At 43.8% G+C, this 21,178-nt stretch overlaps 1 protein-coding gene across 2 annotated transcripts; it reads left to right on the top strand.

The window, feature by feature from the left end:
* The first annotated feature begins 37 nt into the window (after window positions 1–37).
* On the top strand, window positions 38–15,603 carry LOC310856096 (thioredoxin-interacting protein-like). 2 transcript variants are annotated; one of them, XM_083761313.1, is made up of 7 exons: window positions 38–201; window positions 9,246–9,496; window positions 9,891–9,966; window positions 10,734–10,881; window positions 11,396–11,755; window positions 12,932–13,237; window positions 13,784–15,603. In XM_083761313.1, the coding sequence occupies exons 1-7, from the start codon at window positions 74–76 to the stop codon at window positions 13,829–13,831; spliced, it is 1,317 nt and encodes a 438-aa protein (XP_083617439.1). In that variant the 5' UTR covers window positions 38–73; the 3' UTR covers window positions 13,832–15,603. The 2 variants fall into 2 exon arrangements, with proteins under 2 accessions (XP_083617439.1, XP_083617440.1); XM_083761314.1 differs by lacking the exon at window positions 38–201 and having other exon boundaries at window positions 9,227–9,496.
* Window positions 15,604–21,178: the final 5,575 nt, after the last annotated feature.

Raw genomic sequence — 21,178 nt, forward strand, 5'->3', positions numbered from 1 at the left:
CTACAGTACTAACAGTATAGTTAGTACTATAGGGTACTAGAATATCTGAGGTCCATCTCAGATTCAGCCCTGCATGCCTAGGCTCCTGTCTTCAGTCAGCGTATTGGAATTTGGATTCTTGCCTGCTTCTTTCGACTTGTTTGCCAAAGTTAACTTGGACTGCTTCTCCATTTTGGACCCCTGGCGGAGTCTCACTACCATGTAAGCATTGTCCTCTGTTGTGCTTAAAGCTGCAATCTACGATTATTTTATCCAATATGCAGTATATAGGCCTAAGCCTATGTTTAATGCATTATACAATTGATCTGCAGACTGCAGTGGATGGATGATTTTAACTTTGGTTTGAGTGTAACATGGTGGTCAGTCCTAGCTAGCCTGATTATCAGACTGAGTGAGCGAGCTTCCTGACCTGAAGCTCCACTCAGAGAGTGGGCGGGGTCTATGGGCTGGATCCAGGCTAGGTCAGTCCTCTTCCATTGTGCCTTGAATCTCATCATGAGCCCAATATTATCTCCCCAGGCCAGGTAGCTCTGGTCCATAGCTCTATTAATGCCTTAATTATAATGAATGCAGGGCATTAGGGATATGGACCAGAGCTACAGGCCAGGCAGTGTTTACGGTTTACAATTTAGTTATTTAGCTAAATGTAGATGTTTGTTTTCCCCACACAGGAGACCAGGGTTCCAATCTCAGGGTTTTAGAAAGTTGTCAATGCCTGAATGGATAACACTTGTTGATTGTGGCTGTATTTAAACCTGCTGCCTCCACAATAAACATGTAAACCATTTTGTACTTAACCAAATCTGTGCCAAAACGAGATAATCTCGTTTTGAATAGCTATTCTATCCAACTGTGCCACACATTTAAAAATACTATTTTACCTTTTTGTTTGAGTGGTGTTAACCACTCCTATATACACCAATGTGTGTCCCTATGTGTATGTGTCCAAGCATGGAAATAGCGTTTGTTGACCACCAAGTGTCACTGTTGTGCAGACACACACACACACACACACACACACACACACACACACACACACACACACACACACACACACACACACACACACACACACACACACACACACACACACACACACACACACGTACACAGGCCAGGGAGGAGAGCTTCTACAGTAGAGCACAAGTACAGTACAGCACCACTCAGTTCAGACCGGTCAGATTTTCGACTTACAAGTGCGAACTCTAAAGTAAGCAGAGCAAAGCATGAGCTATGTTCAATAAAAAAAATCAGTGAGGGGCGCTATTTATTTATTTATTTATTTTGCCTTAAATCTTTATCCCACGATTTTGCAACCCATGTTTTCACCCAGTGTCAATGATCGAATCCTGATTCAAGATTTTTCAAGATGTTTATGTCTATGCATGAGGAGTCAGTCCAAGCTGCTTCTTTTCAACCTGACAGGCGGGAGCTTCCCCGGCTGGACGTAGCGTGTGGAATGAACACATTATTCCGACCAGTTCCTTTCCCCTCCATCATAGCATTCAGGAGTAGTTTCAGACTATATAGCATTCAGGAGGTGTTTCCAGAGGAGATGGAACTACACCTAGAGTCAGCATTCTGCATTTGTGACGTAATCCTGTCAAAATAATGTTTCTATCTATGATGCGGCTGATGTCAGTGTTGCCATCTCTGCTTACTATCAGCGACTTTGGCCTTGTTTTTCCCTGCAAAGTAGCTTTTAAATCTGGGTAGTTGCTAGCTCTGTTCCATAACCTTCCGCTTCGCAGAAGGCTATGGGACTTTCAGTTTAAAATCTCAAATCGAAATCAGACCAGCCTCTCCTCTTTAGTGGAAATCTCACGAACGTTTGACCTACTCACCAATACAAAGACGGGTTGTGTCAATAGAAAGCCTACTTTCCTTAGTGGACGCACTCTGAGCCCCCCCACCACACGTATAAACGGTACTTTTTGGCCAAAAGGGGATTTTGTTTCCACCGGAAAAAAAAACATTTTTAGTTACTCTGCTGCGCCCTCTACTGATATTGCACAGAGAACTGCCTCATAGAGAATATTTTTCCTCCGGTGGAAAAAAATCCCTTTCTGGCCAAAAAGTACCGTTTATACGTGTGGTGGGGGGCTCAGAGTGCGTCCACTAAGGAAAGTAGGCTTTCTATTGACACAACCCGTCTTTGTATTGGTGAGTAGGTCAAACGTTCGTGAGATTTCCACTAAAGAGGAGAGGCTGGTCTGATTTCGATTTGAGATTTAAAACTGAAAGTCCCATAGCCTTCTGCGAAGCGGAAGGTTATGGAACAGAGCTAGGTAGTTGCGTGTTATTTGTTTTTGTGGATTTGAAAAATCACACCCGTGTGAAGTGAGGGCTGGTAATATATTAACCCATTCTGACCGGGCACCCATTTTGGTGTCAGCATCATGTCATGCTTTAGCTATTGAAAAATAGCAGATCTACAAGCTCATATCGCGCCACTCGGTGGCGCGATATGAGCTTGTAGGTCTGCTATTTTTGAAAAATCGAAGAACGACTGACATTTTTAGAATCTGATCTCAGGTCAGAATGGGTTCATCAGACCAGTGTGTGTCCAGTGGAAACTTCGTATGAATCTGATCTCAGGTCAGAATGGGTTAAAGTCTAACTCATGTTGATTAGGTGATGTAGGCCTAATGGTGATGTTACACAAACGGTGCCAACATTAACATTAAACGCCATTAACAATAAAGAGACAGTATGACATAATGAGGCACATTATGACGTAAGTGTTCCCTTCATTGTCAATGGTGTTTACAAAACAAACATTGAACTAAAGACAAACATTAAACCTGTATATAGGAGGGGCTATAGCACCCTTCAAAAATGTTCCACAATTTAGGGGCGCTATAGCCCCTCTATAAACAGCTACAGTGTTTAATGTTTGTGTTGTCTGAACAAACATTAAAAATGCCATTGACAATTAATGTAGAATTTACGTGGCATGTGTCTGAGCCAATCGGCTGGGTATTTCGGTGGCCACCCTTGGCCAATGCCCAATAAGGGACCACCATTCTTGATGATGATGTACGATGATTGGAGCGCTCCTCACTTCACACGGGTGTGATTTTCTTTTTAAAGGAGAATTCCATACTAAAACGCTTTCTTACCTTTCTTTGTAGTTGTTACGTCCCCACCAAAGAGGTCCAGGTGTTATTTTGTGCAAAAGCTCCTTATTGGCTATTTCACCTACCATAAGCCCTCAATGAATTGCATTGAATTGAATGGGGCTATGGGGTGTTGTGCTAATTTGCTTATTTCCATCGCTCAAAATTATAATTATTTTGTATATATCCTCTCTTCATAATGTAAATAATAACCCAAGTGGCACACTTTACTACTTATTTCGATGGAAATAAGCGAATTAGCACAACACCCCATACATCCCATTCAATTCAATGCAATTCATTGAGGGCTTATGGTAGGGGAAATAGCCAATAAGGAGCTTTTGCACAAAATAACACCTGGACCTCTTTGGTGGGGACGTAACGACTACAAAGAAAGGTAAGAAAGCCTTTTAGTATGGAATTCTCCTTTAAACGCTCATGGCCTATATAGTCTCTCCTTTTGGGCTTGTTTTCATAGACCTGGTTGCTTATTCTTTTGCTCCTATATACAGCTATTTGTCACATTTGCCATTGACAATGAAAGGAGAATTTACGTCATATGTGGATGAGCAAATCGACTTTTCTAAACGCAGTGCAACTGTTTTAATTCAGCTCGGGGCTTATATATATATATATATATATCACATAAATGCAGTTGTCATCTTACATTTCATATATCTTGTATATGATGGGAGTGCCCCCTCACTTCACACGGATGTGTTTTGTTTTTTCTTTTCACAATCTGGCAAGACTGATTGTGACGTAATCCTGTCAAACGTTTCTATCGATGACAACGCAGCCTCTTCTGTCACTATGCTTTGACTGAAGTTGTGGTGATGTCACGCATGGAGTTATGTAATACCAGGATTCAACACAAACACTGCCAACTAGCCTAACCCATTCTGACCTGAGATCAGATTCATACGAGGTTTCCGCCGGACACACACTGGTCTGATGAACCCATTCTGACCTGAGATCAGATTCTAAAAATGTCAGTCGCTCTTCGATTTTTCAAAAATAGCAGACCTACAAGCTCGTATCGCGCCACTCGGTGGCGCGATATGAGCTTGTAGATCTGCTATTTTTAAATAGCTAAAGCATAACATGATGCTGACACCAAAATGGGTGCCCGGTCAGAATGGGTTAAACTACAGCAGATACAATGACAACAATCACAATGTGTGTAAGCAGTAAATAATCAGTAAAACAGACATTTGTCATTTGTAAAAAAAACAAAACAATTTAGTCATTTTTTTTGGTTCATGAGATCATTACAAAAATGTAAAGAAAATATTAATGTTGTGTCATTTCCATAATTCACAGACTTTCCGTAAAATGACACGACTTGCGGAGAAAATGATTTTCTGCCGTGTGAAATGACAATGTTTTGGAGACAATGAAGCCGTAATAATCGCCCCAATGTAAAGGTAAAATGTCACATGGGGTTTGGGTGAATTTGATGTCGCATTCCTTCAGTGCATCCCAGACAGAGACGACAGTGCGCTTGCTTTATGAAATACTCATGGAACATCATGGATTATTATTATGCAGCAGCAAGGCTTTTCAAAAGACACCCAAAATTAGGAACAACTTCAAATAAATATAGCTTGCTTTCACAAAATCTAGAATAATCCCATTCTTAAATGTGTTGTTGTGCCATCAGTGTTAAATTTGGCTGCAATGAGACAGAACATTCAATTTGCTAATGATGCTAATAACAAATATATTTGATTCAAACTGAATTTAATGCGTATAAGCGTGCTTACCAAAGATGTCTTGTGTTCGCATCCACTTGGTGCATGACGACCATCCTACCGGGATGCGCACGCGCGCGTGTGTGTGTGTGTGTGCATGCGTGCGCGTGTGCCTCCCCCTCCCTTCAGGTTCCTTTGCGCCACCAGGAGGCTGGAGGATAGATGCGTTCACACTTCTCAGAATTCACGAGGAGGAGAGAGAGGGAGATAGAGAGACAGAGAGAGGGAGAGAGACTACAAATTGCTACCCCATCATTTACACACAACATTGTCATACAGTATAGAGACCCACAGGGTGTGTGTGTGTGTGTGTGTGGGGGGGGGGGGGGGGGGGGGCTGTCCGCGTGCACGGTGGTTGTCGTGGAGATGGGAGAGAGGACACTAATTCACTGACTGTTGCTATTACGGACCACAGTTCCCATGGCAACTGACTTGGTGGATTCCTACAGAAGCGTTCCCACGCTGTCGCATGCTCTCTCTCTCTCTCTCTCTCTCTCTCTCTCTCTCCCCCTCTCTCTCTGTGTATATAAGTGATGATGATTAGATATGATACTTGTGTCTCCTCCTCCTCCAGCTTAAAACAGCTTGTGAGGCTGAAAGCGATTTGTTTGATTTCTACTGTCTACTTCAAGTGGGTGGGCTTTCCATAAACATGACCGGGGCGGCTGTCATCGCGAAGAGGGTCATTTTTGTTAACGAACCACTTAAAGCCTGGGTGTCTGCCTATTCTGGCCATGTCATTATAAGCGCCAAGCGGAAATGTAAAAAATAAATGTTATTTTTTTTAAGGGAAAAGAAAAGGGCAGTTCTGAAAATGTAAAAATAGACAAATATCACCAAAATAGGGAAGCCTGCTTAAAGGACCACTTTTCAAGCTATCTTCATATAATAGGTCCTCACTAATAATCATGATAAAATGGCAGTTTTTTTCCCTACTCGGTCTGTGTCTCATAGGAGGGCTGTGGGCAGTTCAGAAACCCGTCCACCAGTGACATCATCGATGGGGAATCCAAGCTAATAGAAACGGCAGTCCTGAAAAGTTGCAATGCGAAAATGGAAGCCATCGTTCCCACGATAATACAAATCTAAACATTTTTGTAAAACAATCTTGTTTTAAAAAATAAATCTGCCTAACGATGATGTCACTGGTGGACTGGTTTCTGAACTGCCCACAGCCCTCGTATGAGACACAGACTGAGTAGAAAAAATTGTGTCATTTTATCGTGATTATTAGTGAGGACCTATTATATGAAGATAGGTTGAAAAATGGTGAAGTGGTCCTTTAAGTACATTTACACAATAGCTAATAGCAATATAGTTAATAATAAATTGTGGGAAATCATATCGTATCACCCACTGGTGATAAAAATAATTACTGACCGGAGAGGTTATATCAAAGGCAGGGGTAGAGTGGCCAGTTGGGAAAAGTGTAGTTGACTATTTTGGGCTTGAGCTAACAAATGTTTTTAATTATTTAAACCTGTGGTTCTCAAACATTTTCACGTCATGGACCCAAAATAATATCATGTATTTGTCCCCGCTAACCCCCATCTGAAAAGAAAATGTGCCAGGGACGGAGCCCTGGCTGTATCAGATTTGTGTCGTTGGAATGTTTCAAAAATCTTCCAAATATTCCACGTTTAAAGTATTTAGGGGGGGGGGGGGGGATAGTAGATCTAATAGCTCACAATGCATCACAAGATTCGCAATGTATAGTGAGCTTAAAGTAGATCATACTGCTCATTTGGCTTCTTGCTGCAACTTGATGTGTCGGCAAAAAAACTGAAAAGTTACAACAACAAAAAACTGGATCAAGTTGCAAAGAAGTTCGGTGTGACCGGGGAGGCGTTGGTTCACTTCTACAGAGCCACTGTGGAGAGTGTCCTCGTCTTCTCAGTCACAGTGTGGTATGGAAACACCACCGAGTCTTCTCAGTCACAGTGTGGTATGGTAACACCACCGACTTAGAGAGGAAACGGCTGGAAAGGGTGGTACGCACAGCGTCAAAAATCATTGGCCTCGACCTTCCATCCGTCTACACCATCTACACCACACACACTAAGCGCAGAATGCAGAAGGTGATCGCCGACCCCTCCCACCCTGCCTGCTCTCTTTTCGCACCCCTGCCCCCTTTCTGAAACCAGCTCCTCGCCACTCGCCCTACACACTTGCCCTCGATATGCGCGTTCACGCGAGGCTGCGCCATATTAAGTGTTGTCCGAAACCAAGCAGCCTTGAGTGGAAGTGGCTTATAAAGCCCTCAAGAGCGAGTCTGTGCCGATCTAGACTCGATTGCCTTGTGCAGCCCTGCTTTCTGTCCGCATGGAAACCGCGACCTACAAATGGAAGTACCACTACAAATAAATGATAAATAAACTCCTCCTAAACAATCTTCATCTGATGCAGAATAGACAACGCTCCAACTGATGTTCACAAGGGCTCTTTATTTACCCCACCGTGAAAAACTATAAATGAAACCACACAAACAAAACAACTTTTAACACAATGATTTATAAACACCATGGATGTATATGTCATTTTTGACAGTCATGCTGTATTTCCTTTTTCCATATTAATGAAATCCACATGTCACACAAACATACACGATGCAATGCAATATAACTGTACAAACAAAATAACAGGTAACACAATTGCATGATGGTAACCATGGCAACGAATAGTGTCTGTTTCCTGTTTCTTCACAAGGAGGGCGAGTGTATCTCCAAACAGTTTTTTAAACCCAGCACCCTAATCAAGGGAACTTGATTCAGCTGGAGGGGCACTTCCTGACGAGGGAACCTCCCGAGAGCACTTCAAGTCAAGGGACTGGTTTCAGAAAGGGCCCTGCCCTCAGGTTAGAGACTCCGGTCTCTAAAGTGCAATACCTCCCGCTTCAGCACTTATCCCAAGGCTGTTCGCCTCTTGAATGCTGACCCCCTTTTCACTCGCACTTTACAGCGTGAAGCTGCTTTGTAAAACGATGAACTGTGATGCATTTTCTATTTATTTATTCAACCTGAATTGTAACGTTTTGCATTCTTCTTATTTATTGGTCCCCCTCATACAGTATGATGTCTGTACTTTTGTATCGTGTTCTGTCTGATTATGTGATGTGAATATGTGTATGTATCGTATGTATGTTTTTAGTGCACTAAAACAAATTCCAATCAACTCTGTTGACATGGCAATAAAGTCTTGAATCTTAACCTTGAATAAATGCAGCCGCACGCGAGTGTCATTCAGCAGCTGTTTAAAAACCGGGAAGAGACGCCTGCTCTACGCGGCATCTAGCTTCGGAAACCCAGACGTTTTTTATTTCCAGGAAGAAAAAAAGTCCACTTCAATTCGGCATAGAGTAGCGCAAACGTCGATCACTCTCTGCTGATTTCTGATCGTAAATGGTAAATGGTGCATTTATATAGCGCCTTTATCCAAGGCGCTTTACAGAGATTGTGCATTACATTCACCCATTCACACACCGATGACAGCTGAAACCATGCAAGGCACCAACTAGCACATCGGGAGCAATTAGGGGTTCAGTGTCTTGCTCAAGGACACTTCGACAGTAACTCTGGGGGAGCCCGGGTTCGAACTGGCAACCTTACGGTTACCATCCAGGCACTCTAGCCCTGAGCCACCGCCACCTTTGTTAAATTGACGCACACCCGTGCACACACACACACTCCTCTCTCTCTCTGTCGCTCTAATTAATTAGTCTCATGTCGCGCAGCTGTGTCTAGATTCTCCCGGCGGATCCTGCCGGGAGCTGCCTATGCCGGCATCTTGCCGCCTCTTGCCGCTACTGTCTGGTACACTGATAGTGATGGATTGCTGAGGTGGAGCTCAACACCTACAGTATGCCTACCATCAGCTCCCAGTGGACTAACTGCACATCTTAGTTACCCAAGCTGGGCTGCCTACTGATCCGAGTTGGCGGTGCCTGCAAGGGATTAAATAAAGAAAGTGATCCTTGTGGCCCAAAGGTTAATGCTCTCTGCAAAATTACAGTTTTGTTAAGATGAAAGCAATAGTGAGTGAGTGAATGAATGAGAGAGATTTCAGTCATTGAAGTTATTTTAGGTTCATTATTTGGCTCTGTCTTGAAGCCGTACGGCAGCCTTTTAGGCTCTGTTGTCAGTTTTATTTATAGTCTGTAGTCCCTCTACACATTTCACTGGGGCTGTGTGTGCACGAGGTGCCCACGAGCTCTCACTGGATGACGATTGGCTGAAGCAGAAATTGAAAACATGTGTTCACTCACGGGCCGCATGCCACAGTAACGGGACACCGGCGAGAGTCCAGCGGGGCCTATAAAAACCAAATGTTTACAGACACATCCTAGAGAGCTTCTGTTTTCACTTTCACACGACAGCATGGTGGTCGCAGCCAAGAGGCCGAGGACCTTCGAGGTGGTTTTCCACGACCCCAACAAGCGGTTCTACTGCAGCGGAGACAAGGTGTCGGGCAACGTGGTGCTGGAGGTGTCGGAGACGACCGCCGTGTCGGCCATCCGAGTGCTGGGCATAGGATGTGCCAGAGTGGCGTACAGCAAAGGCAAACAGAAGTGCCGCGACGAAGTGGAATACCTGAGGTACGAAGAGGAGGTTCATCTCGACAAGAGAGGTGAGGGAATGGGAAGCCTGTTTGATTTAATTTAATTTAATTTATATATACAATAAAGCATACATACTGGTACAATAGACATTTAGAACTAGATTTCCATAAGACATGATTGCAGTATAATGATTGCAGTATATAAAATCGTGATTCAAAATACTTGATTTCTACTCTTGATGTGGAAAATTCTGGTCCTGAATGAATGACTGAATGAATGGAGAGACTGTAGCAATCTTCCAGCCGAATGGCATGTTGATATTTCTCCTGTTCTTTGCCTGCTGTGACATGATTAGGTTAATAATTAAATAATACGTTTCATTGACACCCGGATACATTTATCAACCTGCGTATTAGTAGTAGTTATTTTATGAATACTAAATCAGTGTTCTGTGTTCTGCAGACGGCAACAGCAGTGCGACTCTCACACCTGGGAAGAGATATGAGTTTCTGTTTGGATTTGAGCTGCCAGGGCCAGGGTGAGTTCAAGTTTATTATTAGAAGGCATCATTGCATTAACATTATGAATTATGATGTTTCTTACAATTCAAGACAACAACAAACGAAACGAATCATCAACCATCAAAACACAACAATAATTTATTTGTGTGACAGAATTCCGAGAGTAACAGAATGTCACATTATCAGTACATTGTCTCTATGGCACTCAATATTAACATCACATCAGTGTCGCTTTCGTCGACTAAAACGATGATGTTTTTATTTTATAACAAAAACTACATAAAAAGTTATGACTAAGTCTAAATGTATTAACTTTTATATTTTAGTCAACAAATCAAAACTAGACTAAGATGTTAGGGAGGGACTACTGGAGAAGAGATCCAGTAGAAGTAAAAGACAAGTAATTCCGGTGTTGCACTGAAAATAGCAGATCCACAAGCTCACGACGCGTTGCGCTGCTTCACCTTGTGAGCTTGTAGTTTGGTTATTTGCAGCATGCAACCACGTGTAAAATCAGCCATTACGACGGCATCGACAATATACATTTTCGTTGACTAAATCAACTGTAGATTTAATCGACTAAAATCTTATATATATTCGACTAAAACTAAAAACCTTTCTGAAGACTTAAAGTATGCCTAAACAATTTAGCTGTCAAACTCAACACTGCGTTAGATACAGTGGATACATCTTCGCAGTGACTCCATGACACATTACACACACAGTCCATCGCAGGTTTGAATTTGTGTTACTGATGACGTACGTGTGTTTGTGGTCTTTCCAGGCGACTGGCGTCGTCCCATGAGGGTAAGTTCGGGTACGTTCGCTACTACGTCCGGGCCTCCATGGAGACGGCTTCCCAGCATGCCTTTCAGTGTGAGAGGAGATTTGAGGTGGAAGAACCCCTGGATGTCAACACTCCTGATCTGCTGGTATATTAAATATATATATATATACACAAACGACACAAGTTATAAATATTGTATGTACAGAAATTTATTTGTATTTTTGTGATTACGTAATAACCCAGGAAGGCATCAGTTAGATTTTTCTGTTGGCTATTCAAAAATAACAGATATGCAAGCCTCATCTGCTATTTTTGAATAATTTAGAGTCTTGAAAGCGCGAGAACTACGGATTCTTTATGGGAAAGTTATGGGAAAGAATTAACAGCATGTACGAGTATAGCCTTCAGTAGTTAAGTATAATCAGTTACATACAAAACATTAGGTCAGAACGCTCTTAAGTGTTGGTGACTCAGAAGAAATACAACAATAAAACACAAAACCTCAGTCCCCTATCCCACCCACAGTCCCCAGTACATTTGGATAGCAGAGAATCATGAAAAATGATCGTAGCAGATAACTTTTAGACTCTGTTTGTGGTCTTAATGGTGTTCTCTGTTAACAACAAATCCCTCCTCCATCTCCCTCTCCTCTCCTCCAGGCTCCGGCGGCCGCCAGCACGGTGAAGAAGGTCACGTGCATGTTCATCCCCGACGGGCAGGTGTCGATCGCCGCCAAGATCGACCGGAAGGGCTTCTGCGAGGGCGAGGTGATCGCCATCGACGCCAAGTTCGAGAACACGTGCTCGCGCATCGTGGTGCCCAAGGCGGCCATCGTGGCCAAGCACGCCTACCTGGCCAACGGGCGCAACAAGGTGCTCCGGCAGAAGCTGTGCTCGGTGCGGGGCGACCACATCATCTCCGGGATGGGCGACGTCTGGCAGGGCAAGAGCATCTGCGTCCCCAAACTGAGACCCTCCCTGAAGGGCTGTGACATCATCGCGGTGGACTACGCTCTGATGGTGAGCAGAATATAGCGTTGTTGTTGTGGATGTGGGCTCTGCATGCCGTGTAATAATTTACTATTCTGTGCCTATCGAGTTGCAACTTGGACGGGGCAGTGTCGGCTCTAACTTCGCAACGCTCAACGCGGCAACTGTGTCTCTCGTGGCTCAAGTTCTCTTGAGACGGCGCCCCTCCGCCGTGGTCTGTGTGCGGACAGAGGAACGGGGAGGCAGGGGAGCTACCCGGGGCAGTGTCAAGGAAGCTCTTAGAAGGAAGTGAAATGGTCACGTGACTGGGCTGCGCCATGACACTTTCATGGACACTTTCATGGGAGCCAAACTCACACCGGTAGTGCAATGAATACATGGCAGTGAATGGAGCCGGCTGGACCAGCTCATAACAAACATTATACATGAACGATTGCGAGCTTTCAACTTTGTCATATAATTGGTTCAGGAATATGAAAGAAGACATAAGTGATGTCACACGTTTTTTCAGAGTGGTTGTTTTTCGACTTAACTATTTATTTTTATTGAGGTATTTATAGAAGAGCACATAGTAAGTTTTCTGCCTGGGCTGCTCTCTGCTCTTTGAAAAAATAAATCACATTAAGTAGTATGCACATAAAAAAATAAGACAGCCTAAAATAATGTGTTATATATATTATTTTATTTTCCAGAAGCGATCACTTTACAAAAGGTCTCAGTCATTCATAAATAATGTTTGTTCATGAGCTGGTCACTGAGCTCTCATTGGCTCCAGTGCATTCTGCCAAACTTCCGGGTGTAGTTTGGCTCCCGTGAAAGTGTCCATGAAAGTGTCATGGCGCAGCCCAGTCACGTGACCACTTCACTTCCTTCTAAGAGCTTCCTTGGGCAGTGTAGGGAAGACTTGGAAGCTGTTAGGGTTCATGTAAAACGACGCATGGGTAGCCTGGCCCAGCCTGTATGATTTCTGGTCTAGAAGGGCGGGTGCCGGTCCTCCCCGGTAGAAAATACCGGAGAACATTGACGTCGCCACATTTTGGAGCGACGCGCCTCTGCACTGTTAAAGCGAAATACAGTTTTGAGCCGAATGAAAATAAAAGCCCGGATACCGAGGCTAACGCATTCAGGCAACCTGAGGCATGTGGTAACACCTCCTGATGTCCTCAAATATAAAAAAAACAAACAAACCATAACTCCTCCCTGCAGATCTACGTCCACATTCCTGGCAGCGAGAAGCTGTCGGTGGAGCTGCCGCTGGTGATCGGTACGATCCCCTACTGCGGCATCAACAGCCGGACCAACAGCATGGTCAGCTACGCGTCCGGCCGAGGGAGCTGCGTCTCGTTCCCCTCGGCGCCCCCAAGCTACAGCAACATCCCTCGAGAGCTGGGGGCGGACAGCGGCCTCACGCCCCTCCTGGACGACTACGAGGATGAGGAGGAGGAGGGGGGCCTCTTCATGAGATCGCCCGTGGCGCCCTACCCCCCTCCACCCCCACCGCCCTACTCGGAGGTGAGGACCCGCTGGTGCAGGGTGGATAGAGCGGTGCTTTTCAAACCGTTTTCATGTCAAAACGCATTGTATTTTCATGCATTTGGTCCTGCAGACCCCACTTTGGCCCCTTTTTCCACCGAAAGAACCTTGGTTCTAGAACTGCTTCTGTTCCAGATTCTTGGAACCTTATTGGTGCTTTCACAGAACCTGTGGACATGTTTTGGTTTCCAGTTCCGAACCAACTTTTAGGGTTCGGAACCAATTCATTTATAGTGGAAACACCGTTCCATTACTAGCGGGGAAAAAGAACGGAACCGGTTCAACAACAGGGTCAACAACATTGAGAACCGCTGGGATAGATAGACCAATGGTTCATAATGGCTTTATATTAGAAAGTAATTTAGCTGCGATAGGTATAATAATAATATTAATATCTGGGCTTTATATAGTGCTTTTCAAGAGCTAGCCTGTAAAAAACTATAATATTAAATGTTTAAAAACTGAGTTTTATTAGACAATGTATCACTGTGTAATTAACATACTGTGTCTGTTATGTCCTTATAGGTTGATGAGGAGCTCAGATGCAGAACTCATCCTGTTCAAGCTGTCTGAGGACACACATGCATTCCTACACACGTGCGCGCGAGTGCACGCACACGCACACACACACACACACACACACACACACACACACACACACACACACACACACACACACACACACGGGGGCAGTCTCTGGAGTGTGTCTGGTGTTGCGTTTAGGAAGACTGTGTACTTCTTAAGATTGATAGTGCACAAGGTTAGTCATTCCATGGGTCTATTTAGTTCAGAAACACTGTCATCCACAGTGCTGAATGATTGCCCAGCACTGCTTAACGTCCTTCTACCATGTACATACTCGCCTGGGTCACTGAAGACTAGATTAACCCATAAGACCTGAGGCCAATTCTACAAAAGGCCCTCTAAATCAGTACTTCTCAAACTTTTTTTTACGTGTCAACAACCCCCAAATTGATATGTATGGCCAGTGGTGTGCACAGACATTTAGAGGGGCAGGGGCTCAAGTGAAAAAAGGGCACCTTGTGCAGCGCATGGAACCGGCCGGTTGACTTAATAGTGTGAGATTTTGGGGCATAAATAATATATTAGAAATCAAGATCAAGAATTGATCAATGTCACCATGGTCCACATACTGTACAAAAAAAGTAATTTTTTTAACCCATTCTGACCGGGCACCCATTTTGGTGTTGGCATCATGTTGTGCTTTAGCTATTGAAAAATAGCAGATCTACAAGCTCATATCGCGCCACCGAGTGGCGCGATACGAGCTTGTACGTCTGCTATTTTTGAAAAATCAAAGAGCGACTGACATTTTTAGAATCTGATCTCAGGTCAGAATGGGTTCATCAGGACCAGTGTGTGTCCGGCGGAAACCTCGTATGAATCTGATCTCAGGTCAGAATGGGTTAAGGGAACATTGCTGTCCAGAGGGCAAGGGCAGCACCCCTAGTGTATCTGTGCACGCCACTGTGTGGCCCCCATTTGAGAATGTTTTGTGCCAGGCACCCCCAGAAGAGATTTCTTTAACAGTTTGACTGTTTTTTACGATTAACCCGCATTTTAATCAACCCCCCTTCACTGCCGAGATTGTTGTATTACCTTTAGAGCATACGCTGAATTATTTGGGCTTTTAATCCGCGAAAATCCATCAAAAAAAGCTCCCGTGGTTTGTTATGATCTGTGTGTAGCATCCACCATCTTGGTGCACCCGGAAGATGCACACAAGATTGGTTTCAATGAGGCGTTGCACCCAATGCATTTCCATTGGCCTCAATTTCCCAGAAGCCCTAGCAGCCCACAGCATGTGACGATTTCCGGTTTCGTCATCACAGCGAAGGCATCCAGTCTCATACTCCGCGACGAAGACGGATTTTCTTTTGATTCATTACATTACGGCGGATTAAACACATAAAACAAAAGGCGGGTATGTCCGATACGGCAGCGACATTAACCTGGAGTAATCCATTCCCGGCACGGAAACTGTTAAAAAGAATAAATGTTGATACCGTGCAACAGTGACGTGCTGTGAGCTTGTAGATCTGCTGTTTTTGAGAACCACGGTTATAAACCACTGTTCTCCTAAGAGTTTTGTGAAAACTCATGTTGTTATAAATGACACAGATGCTTTCCCGGTTTTAATGGGTTAACAGTTCTGTGTTCAATTTATTTGCTTTTTTTCTTCTTCTTTGCTGTGTACAAAAATACACAATACTGTTCACTATGAAGGAAATGTATTTGTATGTTTAAATTGTACAGAACAATATTTTTTTATATGATGCCCTTGTGGCTTTTTTTTGTTGAGAGAATAAATTATTTCAGATTAACCTGTTTTGTTTTGATTCCCCTCTAAAACATACACTATATCGCTCAAGGCGTGGAATACAAATATGGAATACAAACCATCCACTCCAACTGTAACAATTGTTACAATATATGTTTTGAAAAGGTATTTGTTCCTATACATAATACATGTGGTTATGTCACATAACTTATGTGTTGCTAAAGTACAGGGGGAACTGTTCAGGGTTAAACTGCAGGTGCTGTGGTCTTAAAAAACACATAGGGCAGTGGCCTAAGGGTTAGAGGAGTGTTGCCTTGTTGCCGAAAGGTTTCCGGTTCGATTCCCCGGAACGGGCAGGAAACATCTGGGTCGTGAAGTGATTGGTCATCACTCGCCCAATACTGCTGAAGTGCCCTTGAGCAAGGCACTGAACCCCCAAACTGCTCCAGTGGAGCTGCTTTGTGGTCAACAGTATCAGACTGTGGTTGTACAGGTCAGCTCCCTGGTTTTAATGTGTGTGTGTGTGTGTCTGTGTTTCTATGTGCAGGGCGTTGCTGAAAATGAGCACTTATGTGCTCAGCTACTACCCTGGGTAAAAAAAGAAAGAAAATACTGGCAAAAATAAAGACTTGCCCGCTGCATGAAAAATAAAGGAAGACTCCTTGGACTGAGACTTAAGAAATATAATTTATTTTATATTTCATAATTATATGTTCATAATTAAGTGCTCTGTGCTCATAGTTAAAATTAGGGGAACTTGGTCAGTGCTATAAGGGTGGATCACAGACAAACAAGTTGCTCTTATAGAGCTCAGCTAATCAAGGTCATCACCATGGCATGACAAACAAACAAACAAACACCTGTAACTCTGATGGTGTACAAATATGGTTCCATTTGGGACCCACTCAAGGACACCTTGAGACCCACTGGAGTGTTTACAGTGAGTCAACAAGCACAACAGCAGCACCCTGACTGTGTCTGACCAGAATCAAATCAAATCAAACTTTATTTGATAGCACATTTACAACAGCCAAGGCTGACAAAGGTGCTGGACAGAGCCCAGAGAATGGACAGAGCCTTCATTAGTGGCATCGGTGACACCTGTGAAGGAAGTAGGGAAGGGTGTAGCAACTCGTAATGTAATAACTGCTCATAATACAATAAGGGCTCCTTGCTACAAAGGGGCCCAAGTTATTTCCTAAATGGATGCTAAAGCACTGAGAAAACTGTTGCGCCTTTCTTCGTCCTTTTTTTCTCTCTTCAAACTTAACTACGGTAGCGGTGGTCTCAAAAACATAAGGACAACTTTGACTGGAAAAGACTCGCTCACCGTATAGAAAAATAATTTTATCATGCTGTGCTCATGGTGCTCTGTGCTCATGGTGCAATTAAAAAGCTTTTTAATTGCACCATGAGCACAGCATGATAAAATAAAATAAAATATATTTTTCTAAGTCTCAGTCTAAGGAGTTTTACTTCTTTTTCTATACGGTGAGCGAGTCTTTTCCAGTCAAAGTCTTTCTAAATGGATGCTATGCATATTTGTAAAAGCAGATGTCAAAATTGTTACCATTGGCCCAGGCCGTAGCGTAACGGTCTGGGCACCGGACTGGTGATCCAGTCGCGGTGTGCCGCGGGTTCGACTCCCGGACCCGACACGGCCTTTACCGCATGTCATCCCCCCATCTCTCTCCCGTTTCCTGTCAGCCTACTTTCTATCCCTTAAAAAATCAATAAAAGGCGTAAGCCGCAAAAAAATATCTTAAAAAAAAAAAAAAAAAGTTGTTACCATTTGGGCTTCCCTGTGTGACAGTCCACTCAAAGGCCTTTTGGTTCCATTTGCGCACTCTGGATATTACAGTGAGTGTACCGTAGATTGTGGTCCAAAGATATAGACCAGGGCTTCTGAATCTGTGTGAACTCCTGTTTGATATGCATTAGGCTGCGGACCCCAATTTGATACTCCCAAAATGAATGTAATGCATACAGTATGTACTTAAACAATAGTTTAACTCTTGAGAGCATAAAATGATTCATTTTACACTCGAGAGTTAAAGATGTAACTAATAAGGGTCCATTCGGTTACCCACTCATTTAGCTGGGGAGTCGGGACCACCTGGAAACCAATCAAGGACCGCACGTGCGTGCGTGTGTGTGTGTGTGTGTGTGTGTGTGTGTGTGTGTGTGTGTGTGTGTGTGTGTGTGTGTGTGTGTGTGTGTGTGTGTGTGTGTGTGTGTGTGTGTGTGTGTGTGTGTGTGTGTGTGTGTGTGTGTGTGTGGACACATTTAAAGCCAAGTTAGGAAGCAGCAGCAGGTGGAAGTATAGAAAAACAAGCCTATGTTTACGACCTGCTGCAGCTGTCTGTTATCATGAACCCTACACTGCTAAGAAAAGATTAATCCTTCTGAGGGAATTCTGCCTGCGTGTGAGCCAGCTAGGCCACACACACACACACACACACACACACACACACACACACACACACACACACACACACACACACACAGCAGAAGGAGTGCTACCCTACCAAAAGTTCATACTGTAGGTCAGTACAGTGGGTCTCAACCTTTGCAGGCCGTGACCCACAACATAATCATATATATATTTTTTTTAAGATATTTTTTTACGCCTTTTATTGATTTTTGAAGGGACAGACAGTAGGCTGACAGGAAACGGGAGAGAGATGGGGGGATGACATGCAGTAAAGGCCGTGTCGGGTCCGGGAGTCGAACCCGCGGCACACTGCGACTGGATCACCAGTCCGGTGCCCAGACCGTTACGCTACGGCCTGGGCCACATAATCATATTTTAACACTTATACCACCATTGGCCGAGATCTACGTCAATTAAAGCTCATTATTTAATAACTGAGTACACCTGGCTGTAGGATGAGTTTTTAATCTCATTCAAGATACTGCACGTGAGAGACTTCCTCTCCCTATCAACACCTGGAGGGAGCTGGAGACCTGGGGCCTGGAGGGATGCCAAGCACTGATTGGTTCAGAAACTTCAGGGCCAGCGTTTCAAGCTGACATTTCAAAATAAAATGCCCACCATTTCCGTTTCCCTAACCTTTAATTTTCCGTCCTGTTGAGAACTCTAGTTTTCGCCAGCTGCCAGCTGCCGGGCGTGGCTGCACTAATAACTTTGGACAGGCCCGTCTAGAGTTTAAAATAGACAGGTATCAGTCAAAAGGGAGACATCGAAGAGGAAGCATGGATGGGGAAGAATCAACATATGGATGTCAGTCAGAACAGGTCAGCTCCATACAGTTATATGGTTGTGTATGTGGTTTGAAGTCAGATGTAGAGTTGCTGGCCAATATTAATGACATCAGGGATCTCCATTTATTGGCATTTATAGGCCTATGGGCTTAATATTGATGACATCAGGTATCTCCATCCCTGATGATGTCACGTGATGATGTCACGAATCGATTGGGTGACAGACCAACGAACTGACGGGAAATGCACGTTTTCATAGTAAATGCGACCTGTGCAAATGCAATGATTTGCTGGAATGCGTTGGATTTGGGTATGCTGATCTGCTTTTCTCATTGTTATTATAACCCCCCCCCCCCACACACACACACACACACACACACACACACCTCTCTCTCTCTCTCTCTCTCTCTCTCTCTCTCTCATATTAGCAGGCACCATTGCAGCACTATCCCTCTCTTTGTTTCTGGCGCCCCCTACTGGTACCCTATAGTCATATAGTCATGCTCATGGCCACATAGGCGGGTGGGTTACACGGACATTGCTGGTTGTTTGCTGGTTGTAGGAGTGGTTGCACCACTCAAAAAAGCATAATCTTGCACAGTGAAATTCCCAGACATGACCAAAAATAATGGACCCTCAGCTGACGGTTTATACGTTTGCTACAGTACGTTCCCCGAGTTACAAGTGGACACAGTATACCTCTGGGAGGGTAACTTCCACATCGTAGTGGTGTCGGAGATGTCTTCAGAAGCAGGCCAGCCAGCCAGCCAGCCACATATAACTGTGATGGGGTTAAAATTAACCTGGGTTCTGCATGGCGAGCCCGCAGGCTGACATGTTGGGACAGCTCTGTGCTCTCATTGGCTGGGGAGAGCTGTGCACGTGAAGGGGCACGCCGTCTCTGCGTGCTCAGAGTGGTGTTGATAGCTATGAAGACGACTAAAACTAGGACTAAATATATACTGACAATTTCGTCAACAGATTAAAACTAGACTAAAATTTTAGGGAGGGACTTAGTAGAACACATTTCATTGTATGCGTTTTTGCAGGCTGAAAATAGCCGATCTACAAGCTCACAGCGCGTCGCAGTGCGACAGATCGGCTATTTTCAGCATGCAAACGTGTAAAATCTGCCATTACGATGCCATCAAGGCACCGCCAAAATACATTCTTGTCGACTAGATCAACTGTAGATTTAGTTGACTAAAATATTATGATATTTAGTCAACTAAAACTAGTCTAAAGGTAAAATATTTCAATGACAAAATGTCAAACTTAACAGAATTTAATTCAAACGTCTATGGCTAAAACTAAATAAAGATTTGCTGTCAAAATCAACACGGGCTCAGAGCAGTACTAGCCTGGTTAATAAACCAGACCGAATCAGCCGTTGGCAAAAATAAATTGCCTGCCGGCGGATTTCGGTCTGGAGAGGCTCAACTGTTCGCCCATTTCCTACACCAGAGAATGTGGGCGGCCAATCGGGACACGGTATGCAATATGGGCGGGCTTTGGTACAGTGACTTTCAATGCTTGAGACCTTTGACTGACAGTAGCTCTGACCAATTGCGTCAAAGAGAAAATGTTTCCCTGGAAATGAAATCCAAGCTGAGCCTCCCCAGACTAATATCCCGCGGATCCGTGCGATATTAGTCTGGTTTATTAACCAGGCTAGAGCAGTACCAGTCAGGCCCGGCGCCACGGGGGTGCCAGAGGGTGCCCAGCACCCTCCGTTCCAAATTCTGCACCCTCACTTTTATGTACATACAGCATAGTTTTACTATATAAAAATTAGATGTGCACCCTCGCCATTTTCAAATGCCCCCTCAGTCATTTCATCCTGGAGCCGAGCCTGGTACCAGTACCGGTGCTGGACATTATAACCAAGCAGTACATTTGGCAACTGCTTTTTACTGTTCATTTTTCACATGATCACACAACTGATTTCAACTGATTACTATTTGAAGATACGGATCCAGGCTTTTCTTCCTAATAAAAACAACATCAAAATCAATTGGACGTTGACATTTACATTTTTATATACATAAGAAGAATACTGAGTTTGGTGATGGTCAGAATCAGCTTTGTTTGCATTTGCTTACTGAAAAGAGCTCATCCTGAGCCTCTTCACCGTACATGGATGTCAATGTTTTGGTGTCATGCCCACCTTTGGAGTTACAAGGTAACTACACAACTCAAACCTCTCTAAGTATCTGTGCTTTATTTGAGGTCATTTGGTACATGGCCATATAACCATTCTTTTGCCGTGTCACTGTTAAACAAATACTTATAATGCTTTATAATCTGCATATTATTATAACATGATATAACTACAGTTACAAGCACTCATATAAGTACTCATATAAGTCTTTATTATAATCATAGAACGGCAC

Source organism: Protomyctophum parallelum (genome assembly GCF_964188405.1).
Source record: "Protomyctophum parallelum genome assembly, chromosome: 3".
Lineage (NCBI taxonomy): Eukaryota > Metazoa > Chordata > Actinopteri > Myctophiformes > Myctophidae > Protomyctophum > Protomyctophum parallelum.

Excerpts from the sequence above, each read along its gene's own strand:
- LOC310856096 (XM_083761313.1), top strand. The coding sequence starts at position 74 with ATGCCTAGGCTCCTGTCTTCAGTCAGCGTATTGGAATTTGGATTCTTG. Across the intron at positions 9,967-10,733 it reads TTTGAGCTGCCAGGGCCAGG|GCGACTGGCGTCGTCCCATG; the intron begins GTGAGTTCAAGT and ends TGGTCTTTCCAG. Across the intron at positions 13,238-13,783 it reads CCCCACCGCCCTACTCGGAG|GTTGATGAGGAGCTCAGATG; the intron begins GTGAGGACCCGC and ends ATGTCCTTATAG.